Source organism: Bos taurus, chromosome 15 (genome assembly GCF_002263795.3).
Source record: "Bos taurus isolate L1 Dominette 01449 registration number 42190680 breed Hereford chromosome 15, ARS-UCD2.0, whole genome shotgun sequence".
Lineage (NCBI taxonomy): Eukaryota > Metazoa > Chordata > Mammalia > Artiodactyla > Bovidae > Bos > Bos taurus.
This window is the reverse complement of record NC_037342.1, coordinates 40,786,742-40,810,699: the sequence shown is the minus strand read 5'-3', so window position 1 is coordinate 40,810,699 and position 23,958 is coordinate 40,786,742. Positions and strand designations below refer to the sequence as shown.

General features: G+C 34.8%; 1 protein-coding gene across 6 annotated transcripts in view; it reads left to right on the top strand.

Moving 5' to 3' along the window:
* Positions 1 to 23,958, top strand: part of USP47 (ubiquitin specific peptidase 47) — a 105,585-nt gene that overhangs the window by 35,527 nt on the left and 46,100 nt on the right. For all 6 annotated transcript variants that reach the window (NM_001243290.1, XM_024975180.2, XM_005215934.5 and 3 more), the window contains 7 exons: positions 560 to 763; positions 4,471 to 4,584; positions 6,577 to 6,715; positions 11,473 to 11,569; positions 13,616 to 13,761; positions 14,299 to 14,378; positions 16,774 to 16,923. In NM_001243290.1, the coding sequence (NP_001230219.1) occupies positions 560 to 763; positions 4,471 to 4,584; positions 6,577 to 6,715; positions 11,473 to 11,569; positions 13,616 to 13,761; positions 14,299 to 14,378; positions 16,774 to 16,923 (930 nt within the window). The remainder of the gene's footprint in view (positions 1 to 559; positions 764 to 4,470; positions 4,585 to 6,576; positions 6,716 to 11,472; positions 11,570 to 13,615; positions 13,762 to 14,298; positions 14,379 to 16,773; positions 16,924 to 23,958) is intronic.

The window sequence follows — 23,958 nt, the reverse complement described above, 5'->3', positions numbered from 1 at the left end:
AAGCTTGTTAGCTCCTAACACACTGATAAATGGGGTAAATGGGGTTTTTGGATATTGAGTCTGCAGGTATGACAAGGACAACATAAAGATCAGGGTGCCTGATTGCTTATATCCTTTAGTTACAGGTTTTGCGGTCTGAGATAATCCTCATTGCATTTCTATACACTTCCCTTTCTGTTTCATCAGGAAACCCAGAAATGCTAGATATAACCGTGCTGGCATAGTAGTGACACATTTTTAAGGGTCAGATTTTGTTGTTTTCAACTGAAAATTGCTCAGGTAAACTGTCTTTATGGGCTTGTTGGTCATTGATTTGCAGCCTTAAAAGGTGAAAGCAAATATCTGTAAGAACAACAGCTGATTCTTATATATGACCCAGTTTTCCCAAAACTAACATACATGGTGCTTTATATGTTTGACATACCCAGTAGAGTTTCAGACATAAAACAGTAATATTCACACAAAGAAAATCGTATTTTGTGTTGTTTTGCATTTAATAGTAGAAAACAATAATTATATTTTTCTTTAAAGATAAATAATGTATTTTTTAAAATTTCAGATAGAAAATGCTGCTGAAGAACCAAGAGTCTTATGTATAATACAAGATACTACTAATTCAAAGACGGTGAATGAACGGATCACTTTAAACTTACCAGCTTCTACTCCACTCAGAAAGCTCTTTGAAGATGTGGCCAACAAAGTAGGCTACATAAATGGAACCTTTGATTTGGTGTGGGGGAATGGAATCAATACTGCTGATATGGTAAAACTCTAAACTGAAAGCATCTTTTCTTAAGCTGCTAATAATATTATAGTTGCTGTTATTAATGAGTATATTAAATCCTGGAACCCTTCTTGATACCATAAGCAAAACTCTATAGAGTGTATGTGCAACTCATCCCTTTACCTTCATTTGAAATTCAGCATTTGATTATCTTAAAGTCTGCAGTGTTATTTCATTCGTTTTTTTATTCATATGAGTTGATTATCACAAGACTGTGTCATCTGTGGAAAAATTTCCAACATTTACTGAATGGGATAATACTCATTTTAAATATTTAAGTGAGAAAAGCAGGATATAAAATCATATGTATTTTATAATTAATGTTTTGAAAAGGAGAAAAAAATGTAATATATAGAAAGAAAAAGGAATAGAAGGACTTGGATCTGCAATATTAACAGAGATTATGTACCACATAGAGTGATGAAACACCTGATGAGGAAAGTTGGTGGTACCATGACTTCTCCTTCAAAGATCTCACAGTAAAGTTGTAGAGACAAGTACATAAAAAAATAATTACGTTAACATGTTTTAAGTATTATTAAGTGTTATTTATGAGTTTACTCTTAAGTGTTATTTATGAGTTTACTCTAAGTGCAAAGGGGAGGCACTGATGAGTTTTGCATGGGACAGTAGCAAGAAGACTGTTGAGTTGGATCTCATCTGTATTTTAGGATAGTATTCCTTATAGTCTTTTTGCTCCCTGACTCTTCAGTCCAAATTCACCCTAAATAATTGTTAGAATTATCTTCAGTCATCTTAAATCATAGTACTCCTATCATCTTCCAGTTTAGAAATCTTTAATGACTGCTCACTGCCCACTGATTAAAAATCATATTCCCTAGGTTAGCATTCAAGACAATTGGTCCTTTAAGTCTAATGTTAACTCACAGATAGGACTAATTTATTTTAACATAAAATTTTATACTTCTCCATCTCCATGTTTTTGCTTATGTTAACCTCTTCCTGTCCTGTACCATTGTTGCTCCTCAGTTTCCCAGGAAAATAGCTTTAACAGCAAATGAAGTTGAATGTGTATCTTCATCATATTTGGAGGGTATAGTCTTAATTGGCTGTATAGAAGAATAAGAGGTGTTGGATATTTCTTGATTTGCCTTTAAAATTGATGATATTTTGCCTTCTATTTCATAATGTATTTGGGTTTTTTTAATATAGAACTACTGTTTTTAAACGGGAAAAGAATCTGAAAAAATAATAGCTATATATGTATAACTGAATCACTGCTGTATGCCTGAAACTAACACATTGTAAATCAGTTATACTCTAATATAAAATAAAATTGTTTTTCAGTGTGTACTTACAAAAAAACCTAGTGTTTTAAATTAACCAACCTTTCCCCTGTGAAATTGGTCAGTAAAATTGGTAGTCCCCAACGACTTCACTTTGACTTTTCACTTTCACGCATTGGAGAAGGAAATGGCAACCCACTCCAGTGTTCTTGCCTGGAGAATCCCAGGGACGGGGGAGCCTGGTGGGCTGCCGTCTATGGGGTCGCACAGAGTCAGACACGACTGAAGCGACTTGGCAGCAGCAGGTTATACAATGAGAAATGATATTTAATCTGAAACTTTGAATATTCTGTTTTACATTACTATGTAACTTCTAGTGTTGCTTGTTTTTCAACTTAAAGGAGTCCTATACTACCATATATGTTTGCCTAAGTCCTGTTTATCTTTTACTTTTAAGAAACTTTACTTGATGTTTCCTCATGCTACTTTAAAAATAACCTTTGTCTTTGGCTTCTTATTGTGCTTTTTCTCTGCTATGCCACTTAATGGTCTTTTTATTATGATTGCTATTCACTTATGTCTTCCCACTTGATGGAATGCATTTTGATGGCTGACGTCAGTATTAGTTTGTACCCTCCAAAGACACTCTCCCTGGGCACTCAGAGCGTGTGTTAGATTGACATCTGCAGTAGTTTCAAATAGCACTGTGCCAGGATTAACTGTTTTTCTTTCTTCAACTGTGACTGTTTTTAAGTACTTCATTTTTGTGTTTTAATTTGCCTACAAGTATACTCTTACCTTCCTGTACAGTGCCACGTGTATGCTTCTCTAAAAGCCTAATTCATTTATCTACTCACCCTTTTATACACACAGACTCATATTTCTTAAGGTAAACCTTCCCTCCCCATGTATTCTAGCTGTATCATCTCATCTTTTATGCCTGAGAGATGCTGAGCGTTCTGGTTCCTGTCAGAATATAAAGGAACCAAAGATACCTTTTTTCTTTCTTTTCTTTCTTTCTTGTGGCTTCTCTTAGCTTCCGGTTCTCTGTGTCCAATTTTTCTCATGGATTTCTACATGTGAGCCAAAGTTAAGTGAGTTTTGATAAATTTATTTTATTACTTAACACTTACTTTGTGCTTACTATGTGCCTAGTTTTGTTCTGATACTAGACTTTATACAAATAAAACCTTATTTAATTCTTTTAACCACCCTATGAGTTAAGTGCTATCACAGCTTTGTATTAAGGGTGAGGAAACTGAGTCATGGGGAAGTGAAGTAACTTGTGTTAAGTCACACAAATACCAAAGTGGCAGCATCTCTTAGAGTTAATTTTTTTGTCCTTAATACCTATACTTTTATATAATGTTAATTTTCTAAGAAGTAAAGGCATCTGCATAAAACAAGGCCTTCTAAAGAGAGAATCCTCATGTCTTTGAAACATTAAAAACATCTCTTAATGAACAAAAGTTTTTTTTTAATTGCTTTACAATTTTGTGTTGGATTCTGCTATACAACAACAGGAGTCAGTCATAATTATATTAATATATATATCCTTTCCCTCCTGAGCTGCCCTCTCCTCCCCCATCCCACCCCTCTGGGTCATCCCAGAGTAGCAGGCTGGGCTCCTTGTGTTATTTAGCAACTTCCTACTCTCTGTCTATTAATGTTTAACACACGATGGGTATACATATCACGGCTGCTTTCTCAGTTTGTCCACCCGCACCTTCCCTCACTGTGTCGACAAGTCCGTTCTCTACCAGCTTCACAAAGTAGTTTTAAAACAAAAGAGTAGGGCGTTCACCCTATCCTTCATTTTTCTCAGCGGTAGACTAGAGTGTTGGGTTAGTGACTAATCCCTTCTATCTATCTCCCTGGGATCCTCTGAATCCTGCCAGTAGACTTGAAGTAGGTATCATTTATTAGGACAGGCTTTTCCTTCATTTCTAAAAGTGCCCTTTTTTTAATATTACATGATTATATAAGTTGGGTTGCTTGTGCATAGTGTTTCCTTATATGGGAATTCTTACTATATTCCTATATCAAAACATGTTTTTAGTTATATAAAATATTCTTTAGTTAGTTTTCATGAAAACCCATTGAATACTGTATTGCATACATTTTAGAGAACATTGAAACATAAATGCTTATAATTCTTTTTTGTGTGTAGCACTTCAGTTTTTTTAGATGTTGGGAAATGTGAACAAATGGGATACCTGTCGGTATGTACGCTGTCATTGAGCTTAGCCATCCTAGTTCATGAACAGATGAATGAATTCAAACCTAGATTGACAGAATTTATCAGAATCTTCGTTTTTAAAAAATACTACTTACGCCCAATAATTGTAGATATGTGTCTGTTTACATATTACTTATTATTATCATTAATGTTTCCCATTATCTGAGTTGGTTTTTATTTTTTTTTTTTAATACCTGTAGGCTCCACTGGATCATACCAGTGATAAGTCTCTTCTTGATGCTAATTTTGAGCCAGGAAAGAAGAACTTTCTGCATTTGACAGATAAAGATGGTGAACAGCCTCAGATACTGCTGGTAAACGATTTAGAAAGCCCTATACTCATAATTGTTGCGCACTGTCACCTACTGTTTGTGAAGCACTTTTCCAAAGGAGAGAGGAGAGATGTGTTTTACACAACGTGTGTATAATAAATAATTTTTCTGGATTCTGTTGGTTTGTTGTAAGTACGTATGCTAATATGGTTGCACTGGGTATCCGTAGCACCTTTGTGTGTGGTCTCTTGCCACACTGGGCATCACCACTACAAGGGTGGGGATGGGTCTAGGATCTCCTACTGCATTTCAGTGGCCTTTTCTTTGGTTAAGCATTTGCTTGTCTGCTGTAAATCTTTGGCAGTTTTGCCAGGTTTTCTGGTATTTTGGTAGAGAAACAGACCCCCCAGAATTAGCTACTCTGTTGTTTTTGCCCCCACTCCCGCCCCTCCCCTTTTTAGAATGACTTGTTTGTAAAGTTATATGATTTATTTCTGTTCTCTTAGTGTTTTCTGCAATTCATATTTCAATAGGATTTCCTGTCTAGTTGAGTGGCTTTAGTGATCATTGAATCTAGTAACTCCTAATTTGAAAGGCATTCACTGAAAAAACCTTGTCTGATTTAACTTGCTGCTTTACAGACTGAGTAAAACTAAGGCTCACAGAGTTTATGGACTTTCTCAGAACCCTTCTCTTTAAAGAACTTTCCTCAGGAAAAGTTCTTCTGTTTGATGCTTTTCATTTAGGAGTCTGTTGTGAATTAGAGTGCCTCTCTGGATAATAGTAGTTAAGCATAGGGCATCCATTTCAAAGCAATACCAGAAAATGATCAGATCAGATCAGTCGCTCAGTCGTGTCCAACTCTTTGCGACCCCATGAACGCAGCACACCAGGCCTCCCTGTCTATCACCAACTCCCGGAGTTCACTCAGACTCACGTCCATCGAGTCAGTGATGCCATCCAGCCATCTCATCCTCTGTCGTCCCCTTCTCCTCCTGCCCCCAATCCCTCCCAGCATCAGAGTCTTTTCCAATGAGTCAACTCTTCTCATGAGGTGGCCAAAGTGCTGGAGTTTCAGCTTTAGCATCATTCCTTCCAAAGAAATCCCAGGGCTGATCTCCTTCACAATGGACTGCTTGGATCTCCTTGCAGTCCAAGAGACTCTCAAGAGTCTTCTCCAACACCACACTTCAAAAGCATCAATTCTTCGGCACTCAGCCTTCTTCACAGTCCAACTCTCACATCCATACATGACCACAGGAAAAACCATAGCCTTGACTAGACGGACCTTTGTTGGCAAAGTTATGTCTCTGCTTTTGAATATGCTATCTAGGTTGGTCATAACTTTCCTTCCAAGGAGTAGGCGTCTTTTAATTTCATGGCTGCAGTCACCATCTGTAGTGATTTGGGAGCTGACCTACCTTAATCTCACTTCTTATGATTTAGGTTAGTCTGAGTAACACTGAAACTAAACTAGCTGTTAATTTGGGGAAACTAGCTGTTAATTTGGGGATTCTTGTTTTAAAATTCTTAGTAATTACTCTTCAACTCTGTGTTAGTTTCTTGTGCTGATTTTATATCCTTTATTCCCTTTGCACATTTTCCTCATTGATAGGAAGTTTGTTATTGGAGATAATAGGAACCTTTCCATTTCATTCAGTACTTATTGAGTATTCCCTACCTTCCAGGCTACTTAGCAAAGATGATAGAAAAATAAATGATAAACTCTGTCATCAAGGAGTTCATAACTGTACTTTTGATTGATTAGTAAGAAATCTCTCTCATTTAAGCAAAATTGAAAAAGAATTAAAGAAATTTGAGAAAGTAAGAACTTTGGAAGGAGACATAAGCATTTCTCTGAAGTGTTTTATATTGGGCACGTTTCAGGCCTTCCTGTAGGAAATAGTCAGGGAATGTCTTGATGGTGCTGGTAATGCCTTGTCTTTTTTTCATTGCCTCAGGAGTTAGTATGCCTTTTTTCATTGTTTTAGCAGTATTTACCACTCAGTAAATATTGGTTATGCTATATTTTAGGAGGATTCCAGTGCTGGGGATGACAGTGTTCATGACAAATTTATTGGTCCACTTCCAAGAGAAGGTTCTGTGGGCTCTACCAGTGATTATGTCAGCCAAAGCTACTCCTATTCATCTATTTTGAATAAATCAGAAACTGGTAAGATTTATGATTGTTGTATTTTCATAAAATCATAGAGCATTAAACCTAGAATAATTTTAGCAATCTAAACCTAATCTTCTCATTTTATGGATTAGAAAACTCAGACCCAAAACAAGATCACTAGTGAGCAGAAGCAAAGTTAGAACAAGAATGGTTTCCCTTTCCCTCATCTCCTTGTTATTTTATCTTTATTGTTACTGCTACCGTTTAGTAAAAAAACAAATTGGATTTTGAAAGAAGTCATTTCTTTTTGATAATCTTTTATGTTGAATTTAATCTTAAGTTTTTGAAGTTTACTTCCTCTGGAAAGGAATGTATAATATCTGTCTGTGTGACTACAGTAGATTTACAGAGATAACTTTGATGTGGAAACAAATGGGTCAGGCTTATTTTATTAGAACTACTGTGTTATGTTCTGCTTTAATCTAATCATATGTTTGACATTAATCATGTAATTAAAAAATTCCTGCTAGCTTATCTCTGAATATGTTATGTTTAAAACTAACAAATTTTTGAATTTTTTTCAATTTTTTGAGCTAGTAGAATTGCTTTATTTATGCAATTTTTTATTTATATATAAGACTGAAAATGTAATCTTGCCTGAAAATGTAATCTGAATCATTTTACATATCATTTTGCTTTTGATTGTATAGCTAGTTAATGTTATTTCATGCTAGGTATGGCTTCAGAGTGTTTACTCTTAGAATTTCAAAACAGAAATGATTGTAAATATAACACAATTATCTAGTATAAGGGCTTCCCTGGTGGCTCAGCTGGTAAAGAATCCGCCTGCGTTGCAGGTGACCTAGGTTTGATCCCTGGGTTGGGAAGGGAATGGCTACCCACTCCAGTATTCTGGCCTAGAGAATTCCATGGACTGTATAGTCCATGGGATAGCAAAGAGTCGGACACGACTGAGTGACTTTCACTTTCATTTTCATCTAGTATAAAAAGAGAAATATATAATTACATGTAGGTTTTGTTTTAATGTGTTCTGTAGTCTTCCCACTTACTATATTTTGTAATTGAAATATAGAATAATTTACTCCCAGCTAAGCATTTGTACAGGCTTAATGGCATATTTGTTCTGGATATAGTAAAAACTGGTCAGATTTGGTATTTACGATCAATTTATATAAATAGAACTTTTTGCAGCAAACTACCAAGAATAAAAGAGAATGCAAAAGTATCTTTTATTTCAGATAATAGCAAATAAGAAAGCTGCTTCTCATTACACTGTCAAGAGTAGTGATTCTCAAAATTTTATTTCTTTAAAAATCATTTTGGGATACTTGTTAAAAATGTAGGTTCTGAGGCATTACTCCCAAAATACTGATTTAGTTACTCTTGAGTAGACTGGATAAATTGCATTTTGTTTTAAATAAATACCCTTAGATTTTTATAAGATAGTTGAAATACTTTGAGAAAGTTCCAGAATTAACAAGTCAGGATTCTTGAAATTTTTGCTGTGTATTCTGACAATCAGCTCAGTCCTTATGCAAGAAGTTATTTACAGAACTCCTACTTTGTACTGAATAATGTATAGCTCTCTGATGCCTGTAAATTCCTAGAGACTAAAGTATACTTTAAAAAAAATGTTCTCTGATTGTATGAATGTAATGCATATTCATTGTCATATTGTAAATGAAGAAAGTGGAAATTTCTGACAGTACAATTAACAGAAACTGCTTTAATGATTTTGCTTATTTTTGTCTTCTTTCCTTCATCTGAATGCTTTCAAGAAAATAAGGAAATTGTTATGAGCAGAGTTTTAATATATATTTTTCACATAATGTATGAGGAGCATTTTTCAGTATTATTAAGTAGTATTTTAGTATGGGTTTCAAATGGTTAAAAAGTAGTGTTTCATTATATGATTTAAATATTTAAACTATAATTATTACTGATGTTATAATGAACATTATTGTAAGTTTTAATTTTCATCTATGATTATTTCCTTAGGGTAAGTTTCTAGAAATTGAATCACTAAGTTGAAATTTACTCAAAATATTTTTACAGGACTTTGATATACATTGCCATGTAATCATAGTCTTCGTTTCCAACTATTGTTCCTCACACAGTTCTACTCCGCTCTTTTCCCTACTTGTACATTTTCCTTCAGTGTTCTGGAGTACTGCCTTTCTGAATTAGAACAGTCTATATACATCCAAACGAATTGGTGTTCAAAAATTGTTTGTTAGTGACTTTTGGCATTTTGCTTAAGAATTTATTGAAATGCACAAAATGTTTTCATTGAAAAATGCTTTCATGATATCAACTCAAAACTGCAGGAACACTTCCCTCCATAATTCAGTGAGGTTGGAGACTTATTCTTTTTTGTCTCCTTGCCTACTAATTCCTTCTGGTGGCCAATTACTGTTAATGGGAGACGGTTGGAAGTAGGGGGCACTTAAAAAACTAAGGAGTGGATTGAAGGCTGATTGGACTCACAGGTGATTAATGGTGACTGAAGTGTTCTATCATTTAAATCTGAGATATCTTTCCTTGGCCAGTTTCATTAACAGTTCTTTTCTTTATATCTACTTTGAGTTGGCCAGTTTCTTTCTACTTCATTTGGCCTTGTAGAGTTCTCCTTCATTTCTTATTGGTTCTGTTCAGGATTTCTTTCTGTGTTTGCTCTCTGTTATTGTTCTGTACAGAATGGCATATGTTCTTATGTTTTCTTCCCTTATTGACTTATACTTATTGACTCATGACTATTTCAGATAGAGGGCCCACTTGATAGTAGTTCCCATAATGACAGAAGATTCCTATTAGTTCTGTAGCATTTTATCTTTTTAATCTCACTAAAGCCTTCATACTTCTGGAAAATAATAGTACTTTTATTTGACACACTGGTCATTCTGTTAAATATGGTGCTAAATGAAGTACAGAAGACTATACATTTCTATTTGATTGTTATTGCTAGTGGTAAAATAAAGAGCAATGGAAAAATTGTTATTATCCCTCCTTCCCTTAGACCCCTCCCCCTGCCACTCTTTTTTACGCCCAGGGAAGGGAAACAAGGTCACAGATAAATGGTTATGATTGATCTTAGGGTACGCAAAAGACAGTAGTACCTTGACAGTAACTTGCCTTTTAAGGCTACTGGTAGAATGGTTGTCCCTGACTGGAGGAATTGGGGAAGGAGGTGGAAAAGAAGAAATCCCAGGCAGCTGAGCAGGTGCAGAACAACTGGGCCTCCTTGCTCAAGTGCTGTTATTTGTGGGAAGGAATCCATTATCAGTTCGAGTAGCTTATAGATTTGTGTTGCTTGTAAGTCATATTCCCTTCTCCCTCATGGGTACCTGCTGCTGTGCTAAGTAGTAGGGTAGAGAGATAAATTATATTTGACGACTCCCCTCACTGTTGGGCAACATATATAAATAAACAATTATAGATCAGTGAATTAAAAGCTCTAATAAGGATTAAGGACAGTATGCTGTAAGAACAACTCAGGTGGCACGTGTTGATTAGGGATTGAAGCAGTTTATAATTATATAACAATGTTGAGTAAGTATATAGACATGTGCTCACAGTATTCTTAAAGATGAAGGCATTGGAAATCAAAGCTTGAACCTTAGTCCAGAGTAAAAGATAGGCAACTACTTGGTCTCTTCTTAGAATTGTACAAGTGCAGATAGTGTGAATCTGTTCCTCTTTTCCACAACTGAATCAAAGGTCATTGTGTATTTGTTGATCTTTTCTATCACCTTAGCAATATCGTTTGTCTACAAAGTTTGCCACTATCTTACTAACAAAAGATATTTTTGTTAATTCTTGGAAAATTGAAAAATGTATTTCAGAGAGCGTCAGTGAATGCCTTTGGCATGTATTGAGAAAAGATTTAAGATTTTTTGAGATAACCAAGTCTTTCAGTATAAAGTGGGAGTAAATAAATTTAGTTATTAGACAATGTGTTTACCACATTTTACTCAAATAATAAGGTATAATAAAATGATGAGGCTGATATGTTTGTGTGTGTGTATGCATACCTCATAAACTGGGCCTAAAGCCTATTTCAAAGGAGAAGTTCCAAAAATATTCTCAACAGTGGTAACCATTTCTAATTAGGTATATAAAGTTAAGTACTTAAATAGTTCATTTGAATTTTGAATGCATCTAAGTTACTCCTTTCCTTTTCCCTTTCTCTCAATTCTCTTCTTCCATCTCTGAGTTCTGTTCTTACTTTAATAGCCACTCTTTGCATGGCGTGCTGATCTATAAGGTTTCATACTTCATGGGTGTGTACAACAGCGGAAGTCCTCTGAGTTTGTATACAGTGACTGTATCTTATGTTATTGATTATTGGTAGAAATTGGTTTACTGGGCCTGGTGAACTGGTTCAGTACTGTCTTCATATTTTGGGTGTATATGATATTTAAAGTGAATATGTATATACTTTTTCCATTTTAATACACTAGATTTGGGGAACAAAGATTTATTTCTGTCACAAAATACTGTATTAAATGTAACTCTTAAAATTTTATTAAATGCTATGTAATGTCTGTGTATATCTCTGGACATACAACAGCATGTCCGGAGATCCTGACTTTCTCTGAGAAATAAAGTTTACATAGTGCATATATTGACCAAAATGTCTTTTTTAGGTATTATCGAAAAACATTGAAATAATTTCCAATTATAACCTTAATCTCTTAATTTTTACTGTGTATTAAATTCTTGTTAAGTTTTCTTTTTGTTAATTTTTTTACATAAATGCTGATTTATATTTGTGTATTTGTTTTTTTAAGGATACGTGGGATTAGTAAACCAAGCAATGACTTGCTATTTGAATAGCCTTTTGCAAACACTTTTTATGACTCCTGAATTTAGGAATGCATTATATAAGTGAGTATTCAAAAAAATTCTATCAATAAAATTGATTTAAGAATGAAATACAACTTTTAACTAATTAAATCTATTTACCTTCTTGCATTTCTTTGTTAAGTTTGGGGCATTTCTCACTTCTTAAAACATACCTTGAATAGTAAATAAGAAAAGGATTTTATGAGAGGCAGGCATATGAAAAATTTGTGGGGAGAGAGAATCAGAAATGTATAGACAACAACAGGATAAAATTGATAAGATTTATGTTTAAGATAAATTATTATATTTAAGCTTCCCTTGCTTTTAGCTTGAATGCCTTTATGAAGAAGTATGTTATCTACTTTTGGAGTAGATATGGAGCAAACCATATTCTTTTTTTCCTCCACATCTCAGTTTAAGAAACAAAGTTGCCTTTTTAAACTTGCAAATTTTGTTTTTAATTAAACTATAATGCAACTGTTCTGTGTTTTATATGTGTGTGTATTTTAAAAGACTATGTGTATATATGTTTGTATATATCCATATTTAAATAAACCCTAAAGTCAGACATTTGTTTTTATGAGTATCCTATTATAATACATGTAATACACTCTTGTATATTTCTTTACAATATCCATAACTTTTATTTTTTGACGTTTTAAAGTACAGATAAACTGATTTTTTTCCTCCCTTTTGTGTTACTTCTGAGAAACACCATTGTAATTACTGTAAATATTTATAGTAATAAAATACTAAATAAATACAGTATCTAAAGTAGTTTTGGAACTTTTGATATTACAAACAACATTATATTACCATTAAATTCATATGTAAGCTCATCTGAATTTACTTGAAAAAATTGACATGTTTTTCATTCAGCAGGTATTTGTTACCCAGTGTTTATATGTGGGTGCTTGATAGATAAAGTTAGAAATAAGGTCTTTGTTCTTAAGTAATTCACAGATCTCTTCACAGTAGTAATATATGTATTTTTTAAAGTAGTTGAAATAACATTTAAGGATGACTTAATGCCATGAGAGTTTAGAGAGAAGAGAGATTAACGAAACTTGGAGAAGTGGCTTATTTAGCAGAGCAAGTAGAACTTGAGGTCATCATGAAGATAGGTATGGTTTGGCCAGGTAGAGAAGATTAAGAGGACATTATAGACAGGAGGACTTTCAAGAGCAAAAATGAGTAAGTTCATCATGTAGAACTAAAGAAAGGATGGCTCCCTTCAAAGGCTGGACTTTGTTGGACTACAGACAGGATAGGACTAGCATGAAAGATAGAGTTCCGTTTGTTTATTCTCTTCACTTATTCTGTAGCAGCCAGAAAGAACCTACCACTTTAGGTATTTGAGCATGAATTATGGAAATTTTCCAGCATACTAAAAAAAACAGTGAAATGGTATAATGAATTGCTCTGTACCCATCACCCAACTTTGGATATTATCAACTCAGGATCAGTCATTTTCGTCTATAATCCCCCATTCTGATTATTTGGAAGCACATACCTAACCATATCACCTGTAAATTATATCTTAGGTCACTGCTAAAATTTCCCTGATTGCTTCATAATATCTTTTTTAAACAATTCAAAGCAGGATCCAAACAAGATCTGTGTATTGAAATTGACAAGTCTTTTAACCTATTTAATCTATTTTTTATTCCCTTTGATCTTTTTCCACATTGCAATTTATTCCTTGGAAATATATATGTGTATCAAAAACGGATGGCATTTGTCCTATAGTTTTCCACAGTTTGGATTTTGATGGTCAAATGCCATAGTGTCATTTAATATTTTGTTACCTCTATTATCTGTGAGTTAGTAATTGGGACAAGAATCTTGACCAGATTCACGTTCAGCGATTACTCTTAAATAACCTTTGCCTTTTATTCATGTTGCCTAAATTGCTTTCTAAATTTATGAATTAGAATATTTCTTTAGATATTAATTGCTTTAGTTAATACCCAAGCTCTGTAAAATCCCCAGAGTTAAAAATTTACGTTTGTTATGGTCTTAATGTTAGTTATGCTCTAAAGAATAAAAATATGTTATGAATAATTCTCAAACATTTCATTCCAATAGGTGGGAATTTGAAGAATCTGAAGAAGATCCAGTGACAAGTATCCCATACCAACTTCAGAGGCTTTTTGTTTTGTTACAAACCAGCAAAAAGAGAGCAATTGAAACCACAGATGTTACAAGGAGCTTTGGATGGGATAGTAGTGAGGGTACTAATTCTCTTGTAATGATAAGTATTTGCAATAGTCAAAGGAACTTGAGAGACTGTATTATAAACAACATATCAACATCTTTACTTTACCTTTTCATTGCTTTTTGGTTGGTGTTTAAAAATAGCTTGTTTTTAAAATTTAAGCTCCGAGGCATAAGTTTTTGATCCATTAAAACTATCTTGTAAAATAAGTTTGGTTATACTCTATTTTTATGTACTTAAACTAAATTTTTTTTAATGTGTTAGCTTAGATTTTTATTAACATATTTCTCGACTCTACAGTGAAAAGTAATAAAAATGGCAAATATTGTAGCACCATAAAGCCTATGCTGCTTATAAAATGTTGAGCTCTCTTGGTTCTTTTTCATATGATTGCCTTTTTATGATTCTAATATATATTTTGTGTTCTTTTTAAATCTAGCATTATTTTGTGTAGATTTTCCCGTATTTCTGACAATTTGCTTTTAAACAACAAACTAATATTTCATTATACTAAGTTAATAGCTCTTTTTAATTAAATTTTATCTTAAAATAGCTTGGCAGCAGCATGATGTACAAGAACTGTGCAGAGTCATGTTTGATGCTTTGGAACAGAAATGGAAACAAACAGAACAGGTAATTTATCTCTCAAGTTGAGAGTATATTCTAATAAATTATTAATTCCTTAAAGTGACTTTATTTTATTGGAATGTTTTAAAACTTGGGCATTAGCCCAGTTGTTAAAGTACTGAGAGTTTCCTCATCTTTAAGGAGGTTGGGCCCTGTGACCTAGATGGTCTCTTTTTAGCTGCTGCTGGTAAGTCACTTCAGTAGTGTCCGACTCTGTGCGACCCTAGAGACGGCAGCCCACCAGGCTCCCCTGTCCCTGGGGTTCTTTAGGCAAGAACACTGGAGTGGGTTCCCATTTCCTTCTCCAGTGCATGAAAGAGAAAAGTGAAAGTGAAGTCACTCAGTTGTGTCCAACTCTTAGCGACCCCCATGGACTGTAGCCTACCAGGCTCCTCCATCCATGGGATTTCCAAGGCAAGAGTACTGGAGTGGGGTGCCATTGCCTTGAATTGAAAACTATGTAATTCGTGTGTGTGTGTGTGTGTGTGTGTGTGTGTGTGTGTGAGGGGTGATTTTTGAACAGTATTTTCAGATAGATGCTAAGTAAATTCAGTGTCTTAATCTGTAACACATAAAGTATACATTGTAAAGTATATTCATCTAGCATTACCTTTTTGACCAGTGAGGTATATTCATGCTTTTCACACTTAGTGAGAGATGCTCAGTCATGTCTGACTCTTTGCAACCCCAAGGACTATATACATTTCTTGGAATTCTCCAGGCCAGAATACTGGAGTGGGTACCCATTGCCTTCTCCAGGGGATCTTTCCAACCCAGGGATCAAACCCAGGTTTCCCACATTACAGGTGGATTCTTAACCAGTTGAGCCACCAGGGAAGCCCTTTCACACTTAGGATCCTTGTTAATCTGACCCTATTCTTAAATCCAGTGGAAGGAGGAACAGATTAAAAGTGGGAGAACTTTAGATATATCATTGGAATGAGGCCTAAGGCTGAACTAAATGAGGCTCAGGACTCATTACCGAGGCGGGTTTATGCTAAGTGTAGTGATAAAAGATCATTGGAGGCCAAAAGAGGAGTCTGGAGGGTAGCCCAAAGGATGTACTGTCTGATGGCTAGGACTAGAGTTTTTCAAACTAGACTGCAGTCCATTCATTTATGAGATTAATTTAGTGAATCTACACAGCACTTTTTTTTTTTTTCAAAAAGGAATAAAATAGATATAAGAGAAGCACCACATAGTAAGGGTAAGTATTGTTTTATGCCACTTTTGTTACAGTTATATGTACTAGGTTGCAATGTAAATTATTTTTTTACTGTGGGTTGCTAGCAAAACTCTTTGAAAAACGCTGGATTGAAACACTTAGAAATGCCCTCTCAGAGAAGACAATCAGATATAGCTGGAGCAGGTTAATGAAGAAGGCTTCATTAAACAAACAATATTAACGTAGACAGTTATGGTGGATCCTAGTTTGAAGGCTTATAAATCCTCAATACTTGAAGAGGTATAAATTTATGAAAGAGGCAAACTATGATTTCCTTCTTAACCTATTCTTACTTAAGAAATATTGGAAAAAATTTACATTTATTTAGTGATCTAGATTCTCTACATAATCTATAGGATTGTATTTTTGTAACCTTATGCAGATGGTATTAGGGGATGTTTCTTTTCATAGGTCTGTTTGTGGGTCAACAATTTTATTAAGACCCGCTGGGGCATTCTTTCTGAGTTCCCAAGTTTTGGTACAGGAATCTTGAGGCAAGACATTCACACGGAGGGTCCTTACTTAGGGAGTTACCTATCTCCTTTGGGTCAAAGTAGCCCCCAGTTGACTTAAGTTTGGGGAGTAGGTGAGAGATTCATTCTTTCTAGGTGAGGATATATTGAGGGAGATGGAGTTTAAGATTTCTTTTTAAATTTATATTCGTTTAAAGTACAGTACATTTTCCCTTCAAATTATTTTATGTGTATGACTGAAAAAAGTTTTATTTGTATCTTGAGATAGAGGATATGATTTTAGAAATCAGAACATATTATTGTGAAAATAGTGATATGTATATGTAAAGCTATAGAGCCAGTTATTTAGCTGTGTGATTGTCAATATGCCTAAAATGATGGATTGTGATGTATTCCCATCCTAATTAAATATAATATGGGGCTTAGTAGTAAAGTTAGTTGATAACTCATTTCAACAAAACATTTTAATAGTGGGATTTTTAGTGATATGAGAATTGAAATAGTTCATTTTTGCACATTCTTATTTTGTCTTTGTTAAGCTTTGATTTTTTTTTCCTATAGAATTTTAGATTAGATAAATCTTAAAGCTTTCTAAAACTTCAACAGTAAGAATCAATATCCTTTTGAAACTCATTCTCAAAGGCATAAAGTATTAACTAATTTTAAAGGAACCCTTTAAAAATTCAAATGTTCTTATTTCTAGGCTGATCTTATAAATGAACTGTACCAAGGCAAGCTGAAGGACTACGTGAGATGTCTGGAATGTGGCTATGAGGGTTGGAGAATCGACACATACCTTGATATTCCATTGGTCATCCGGCCTTATGGGTCCAGCCAGGCGTTTGCTAGTGTGGTGTGTACCTTTCAGCTGACTGCTTGTGTATCCATACACAGAATACATAATAGCACAGTGATATAATATATCCTAAGGTAAGTATCATCCTAGACACACCTTCTTGGGTCGTTAGTCATTCCTGCATTTAAACTAGCAAGATCTAGAAGATTTTTGACCCTTCAGTGAGTCCTAATAGTGCATGTTTAAGAGAAGCAGTATATACAAATGTACTGCCTCATGGCTCAATCTTTTACTCTTTTGTAGAAGTGACTAGATTATTTCACTTTATCTTTTTTTAAACCTCTATAAACAGTCTATTTTATAAATGCTACTTTTTAACATTTATTTTTGGGGGGCCTTGCCAGGTGGCTTGTGGGGTCTTAGTTCTACCAGTCAGGGACTGACTGGGCCCTTGGCAGTGAGAGTGCAGAGTCCTAACTGCTGGACTGCCAGGGAATTTCCTATAAATACTGCTGTTGTTACTTTTTTTTTGGCAGTACTTTTTTGTTTTGAGAGTGCTGTTTTGTTCCATATACTTTTGTGAGAAGAATAACCTCTAGTTATTAAGACAAACACAGACCATATTGTTTGAAAAAGTATTCCTCTTTTAAAATTTAATTTTAAAATGACCCAGGCATTTTATAAGCACAGATAATTTGAAGAATCAGAATTATATATAATTAGCTTATTTATATATCATCAAATTGGGTGATTAAGATTTTCTCATTTCTCCTTTTCTCTGTTTTTAACTGCTTTTTGGTAATTTTATTATTGTATTTTATCCTTACATTTGTGTATTTAATTGCTTATACAAAAGGAGAGTCATGGAAGGAGTTAAATTGACATTTAAAATTAGAATTTAGAAACATTCATTCAAACCTATTATGAGTCAGGGAAAACTTTCACAGCTAAGATATCTGAAAAAGTCAAATTTCATCATGATGATCTTACTTATGCTGCAGTCAGGCTGATGGTGGCTTGCAGGTAAAATCAATGTTCTTAAAACTAGTCCATATTTTAGCCTCTAAAATAGCATTTCAACTGTGATTTAGTAGTCTCTAGGACAATTGATACCCTTTGCTTTTTTCTCCTATTTTTATATGACTGTCAGGCAGTAACAGCAAGAAGTTACGGGATCAGTCAGTGGGAATCCACAGTAACTTTCCAAGACAGGGGACGATTTGGCCTCCTTTGCTTTTTTTAAGTGCACGTTTTTCTTTTTATTTATTTATTTATTTTTTGATAGAAATGTGTTTGTTTATTTGAAATTTAAATTACACTGGTGATCCTGTATTTAATCTAGCCATCCTGCTGCTGCTGCTGCTGCTAAGGCGCTTCAGTCGTGTCTGACTCTATGCGGCCCCATAGATGGCAGCCCACCAGGCTCCCCCATCCCTGGGATTCTCCAGGCAAGAACACTGGAGTGGGTTGCCATTTCCTTCTCCAATGCAGGAAAGTGAAAAGTGAAAGTGAAGGCGCTCAGTCATGTCTGACTCTTAGCGACCCCATGGACTGTAGCCAACCAGGCTCCTCCGTCCATGGGATTTTCCAGGCAAGAGTACTGGAGTGGGGTGCCATTGCCTTCTCCAATGTTTTTCTTTTTATTGAAGTATAGTTACTGCACAATATTATGTAAGTTACAGGTGTACGATTCAGTGATTCAGTGATTCAGTCAGCTTCCTGAACAGATTTGAAAAATTCTGTTAAGTACTTAAAAATACCCTTGTAAACTGCCATTCTAGGTATATGAGATTGGCCTTGGCTTGAGTGGCTAGTTTTATTTTTCATTTTTGTTTTGTTTTTACTTTATTTTGTCAGTTTTTGTCAGAGACATAAAAATTGTTAAGATTTATCTTTCAGTGAATTATTTCCTAACTCATTTTAAAACTTTGGCATTTCTTTAAGGAAATGTACTAGGGAAGTGTTCAGTAGTCCCAAGTGATGTACACTGTTTTTTCTACTTTATTTATGAAAATATTTTTATGTAAGATTTTTCATGTATATGTTAGTTTTTTCTTACATATTCATTGAATTTTGAGGAAGTTTTATTTGTGTTAAGTTGGAATATAATATTTGAGTATTCAGCAAATATAATACTTGAGTATTCAGCTATAAAAAAATAGCTGAATCTTTTTCATTATTTGCCTGCTGAATTGTTACCACTCTCCTCAGTACGTTACAGACACAGCAGTGAAGTGAATTGGAGGATATTTTGGAGAAGTGGAAAAAGTCACATTTCTGAATGGAATTCTCCAGTTCTATCCTACATTGATATATGGATGATGGTGGTGGTGATTATTCAGTGGAAATTGAAAATTACATCTATGAAGCAGGATGTAAGCAGGTTTATACACACATGCGCTAATAGGGCTTGCAGAAGGGAACCTAAAACTTCCTAGATTTTGCTGGAGTGTCTTAAGGGAAATTACAGCAGGTGAGACTACCCAAGATAGGGGTTCTAAGGAGGATACTACCTTCAGAGAACTTTAGTTAGAGGTAAGTGATTTCCCTTTATTTTCTGAATTCAAACTTACAACCTACACTTCTTGAACTGCAGAAATCATCATATAACATCTAAATTTAGTGTTATATCACTGCTTGCCATTGTGTATTTTGTTAGTGCTATGTGTTTTAAAAAGAATTCAGTATAAATGTGGATTATAAATATCTAGTTAAAAGAAGCATTATAAAATGTTGTTCAGACTATTATAATATTTGGCCTTAATTTAAGTTGAACTCTTGTAAAATTTTATTTTTTTACTCTTACCAGTGGTCTTAGTATATTTGCCTTATTGGCTATTTATACATACATACACAAACATACTTGACTACATGCACACATATGTACACACATATACTTACCTTCATACACAGCATTGATGGTTATGTGTTTTGCTTATTACATATTGTGTTTACTGAGCCACAATAGTTAGGTGTATTCACTGTGGTTAACACTTGGTATTTAATTTCAGATCAGTAAGTATGAAATTCTGTTAAAAATCAGAGGTTTTTTTGTTTGTTTCTTAACTTCGTCTGAAACACCCAGTTTCTGAATTGTTTTATCTCCATATTTAAATAAATTAACATGAGAGTAATATTTAAAATTAAGTAAGAATGGAGTTGCCACTTAGTTAATGTATCATTATAACATCTATATATAACTTTGGTTATTTTTCAGCATGATTGATAGCAGACTAATTTTTAAATAAGTGCTAAAAATTGCCTATATAGTTTTTTAAAACAGCTTTTCATCCTAATGTTTTCTTTATTGAATTATTTCTTAGTTGTTATAACTGTAATATTTATTTTAAGTTTCTGGTCTCCATTTTGTCTGTCCAAGTAGTGTAAAGGGTTCTGCTGCTATTCCATCTCTCAAATTGAGTTTTGTTCAGCACTAGTCTCCAATAGGTTTAATAGATGTTTGGAAGAAGACTTCTGATTAAATAAAATTGGGAACCTGTGTAACTGTAATACTCTTTGGGAAGTTTACAATGCGCATTTAATTTTAAGTGCCCTCCGTGTTCCTGTAATAGAGAAATCAACCAACCTTTTCTCTGTGGGACATCTGTTAGTATTTCAAAGGATACTAGGATTCTGAGGAACATATTCACAAAATATTCTAAGATATTTTGTGGAGCTCTGCATTAGACTAAGGTGATTTAAGGAAATATCTACTTTGTTACATTAATGTTTATGTCCTTGTAATGTTGAAGGGAATGAGAATACTAAAATAATATGTTTCTAATTTCCTGTTATTTTACATGTCTTCTTATTAATCCTGAAAAAATAATATCAGCCAAAAGATTACTTATATTAATATTTTAAAAAACTTGATTCTCACTGATTTATTAGGTAATTAGAACTGTCTGCATAAAATCAGTCTCTCCGAACTTTATAATCAAAGAAACCTTGAATCTGCTTATTGCAAGCATATTTGAGAGTGTATTATTTTAAGAAGATCTAAATGGTATAACCTCATATGTTTGATATTAACTAGAGGAGAGCATTCTACTTAATAGTAAATTTTAAACACTATCTTTTTATAGGTAGTTTTATTGAGTTGCTTATTCAGTGGTAGTTACTATTCTAGGCCATTTTTATTAGTATAGTTTTTATTCTCTTTTGGGGTAAGTACATTTAAATATCTGTTTATTATGTCAAAATGTGTTCAAAAGTCTAAAACTGGATTTGGCTGTATGGTTCCTTGTAGTGTCTTGGGAAAGATGAGATTAGGTGAAAGACCTTTGTTCCCTAAGTAAACACAATTTAATGACCATCTTAAAGTTTTGAATAGAAAATTGTTAAATTCATACGCATTTGTGAAATCATAAGTGTTCCAGATATTTAGTTTAGACACATTTATATCATAAGTGCTACCCTGATTTAACAGGTAATTTGGACATTCTTATATGGCTGGCTTGGTCACATAACTCATTTGGTTGGTAGAGTAGTCCAAATTTGTCCAAGTATGTAAGCATCACATAAAGAAAACTCTCTTCCATGGACTCTATCCTCATTTTTCCAGGAATTTGTGTGGTTGAACATAGTGGGAACCAGTTTAAAAAGTGGGGACTTTTGCTTTCAGGATGATGGAGTAGATGTACATTGCCCTATTCCTCCCACTTAAACAACTGAAAATCTTGAACATTATATATAAAATAAACATAAGAAGACTCTGAAAGGTGGAGAAAAGGCATAAAGACTAGGGACCTCAGGATCAAGGAATGACATGGGGTGAGTTCCCTGGGTTTTATTTTTGCCTAATATATCCCAAATTTGGAGCTGAAGATGCTGGTAGGCTGCAAGTAGCAAATAGCACAGACTAATAAGTCTGCTGTCTCTAGCCAAGAGACTGGGGAAAGGACAGCCTGGCAAGGCACAAAACTTAGCCAGTAACTGCTGTGCGGTAGCCAGACACTACCAGAAAGATTGTGGCCCTAACCCTAACCTATGTCAGCTAACGCTGGGTAGGGAGCCTCGAAGTTGTAACAAGGCGCTCCAACCCCCTGCTGGGTTGATTTCAGAGAAGACTGACTAGGAGCCAGAAGTTTCTTCTCTCCTGGGCAGTACTGAACCTCCCCACTGCCATTCTCCTTTTACTGTGGTTAATTGTTGTTAGAGACCATGTGGGGAGCCTAGCCTTACCCTCCCACCTAATAGTAAAAAGGTGTTCCTTCCCCTTCCCACTGGAGTGATGTTAGAGGAGGCCTAGATGAGAGTCAGGATTTTACCACTTCCCACCTCCCAGATAGGGAGGCTAACCCCTCCTGTCTGTGGTACCAGTGGAGGCCACAGAGGGAGCAGTGACAGATGTTAGAATTATCTGACAAATATTTTAAAGCAACCATCATAGAAATACCAATACATCAGTGAAAGTTTCTAAGCCCACTTGGAACAAATGAGAAAATAGAAAGTCCTGAGGAAAAAATAGCAGATATAAAGAAAAATGAAATGGGAATTTAGAACTGAGAAATGCAGTAACCACAATTAAAAAGTTAATGGATAGGCTCAACACCAGAATGGAAGAGACAGTGTATAGTGAACCTGACAATAGAACAATATAAATTGCCCAGTTTAAATAACAGAAGTACAGTGGGGGGTGAAAATCCTTAGGGACCCATGGGACTAAAACAGAAGGTCTGACATTGGTGTCATTGGAGTCCTGGAAGGAGAGGAAAAAGAAGACAGGGCTGAAAAAACACTTGAAGAAATAATGCCTGAAGACTTGCCAAATTTGGCAAAAAGCATAAAGCTGCAGATCCAAGAAGCTGAGCAAACCGCAAACAAGATAAGCCAAAAGAACTTTATATCAAGTTCGGTTATAATTAGACTTTTGAAAAGGAAAGACAAAATATCTTGGAAGCAGTGAGTGAGAAAAGGTACCTTTTTTATGGGGGAAAAACAATCTGGTTTCTCATAAGCAGAACTGTCATCAAAAACTATGAAGGTCAGAAGGAAGTAGCACATTTTTCAAGTGTTGAAAGAAAAGAGCTGTCAACTAGAGTTTTATACACAGCAGAAATATTATTCAGGAATGAAAGGGAAATCAAGACCTTCTTGGATGAGGGAATCCTGACATAATTTGTTACTAGTAGACCTACCTTTAAAAAATGGCTAAAGAAAATTCTCTAAATGGTAAATGATAAACGGAAGGCATATTGGAACATTAGGAATGAAGAAAGAACATGGAAAGCAAAACTTCAGTTCAGTCGCTCAGTCGTGTCCGACTCTTTGCGACTCCGTGAATCGCAGCACGCCAGGCCTCCCTGTCCATCACCAACTCCTGGAGTTCACTCAAACAACGTCCATCGAGTCGGTGATGCCCATGAGGTGGCCAAAGTATTGGAGCTTCAGCTTCAGCATCAGTCCTTCCAATGAACACCCAGGACTGATCTCCTTTAGAATGGACTGGTTGGATCTCATTGCAGTCCAAGGGACTCTCAAGAGTCTTCTCCAACACCACAGTTCAAAAGCATCAATTCTTTGGCACTCAGCTTTCTTCACAGTCCAACTCTCACATCCATACATGACCAGTGGAAAAACCATAGCCTTGACTAGATGTACCTTTGTTGGCAAAGTAACGTCTCTGCTTTTGAATATGCTATCTAGGTTGGTCATAACTTTGCTTCCAAGGAGTCTTTTAATTTCATGGCTACAGTCACCATCTGCAGTGATTTTGGAGCCCCCCAAAATAAAGTCTGATACTGTTTCCACTGTTTCTCTATCTATTTCCCATGAAGTGATGGGACCAGATGCCATGATCTTCGTTTTCTGAATGTTGAGCTTTAAGCCAACTTTTTCACTCTCCATTTTCACTTTCATCAAGAGGCTTTTTATTTCCTCTTCACTTTCTGCCATAAGGGTGGTGTCATCTGCATATCTGAAGTTATTGATATTTCTCCCGGCAGTCTTGCAAAACTTAGGGTAATACAATAGGCTCCTTCTCCTCTTGAGTTTTCTAAATTATCTTTGATACTTGAACCAAAATTATAACACTGTCTGGTGTGATTCTAAATATATGTAAAGGAACTATTTAAGACAATTATATTACAA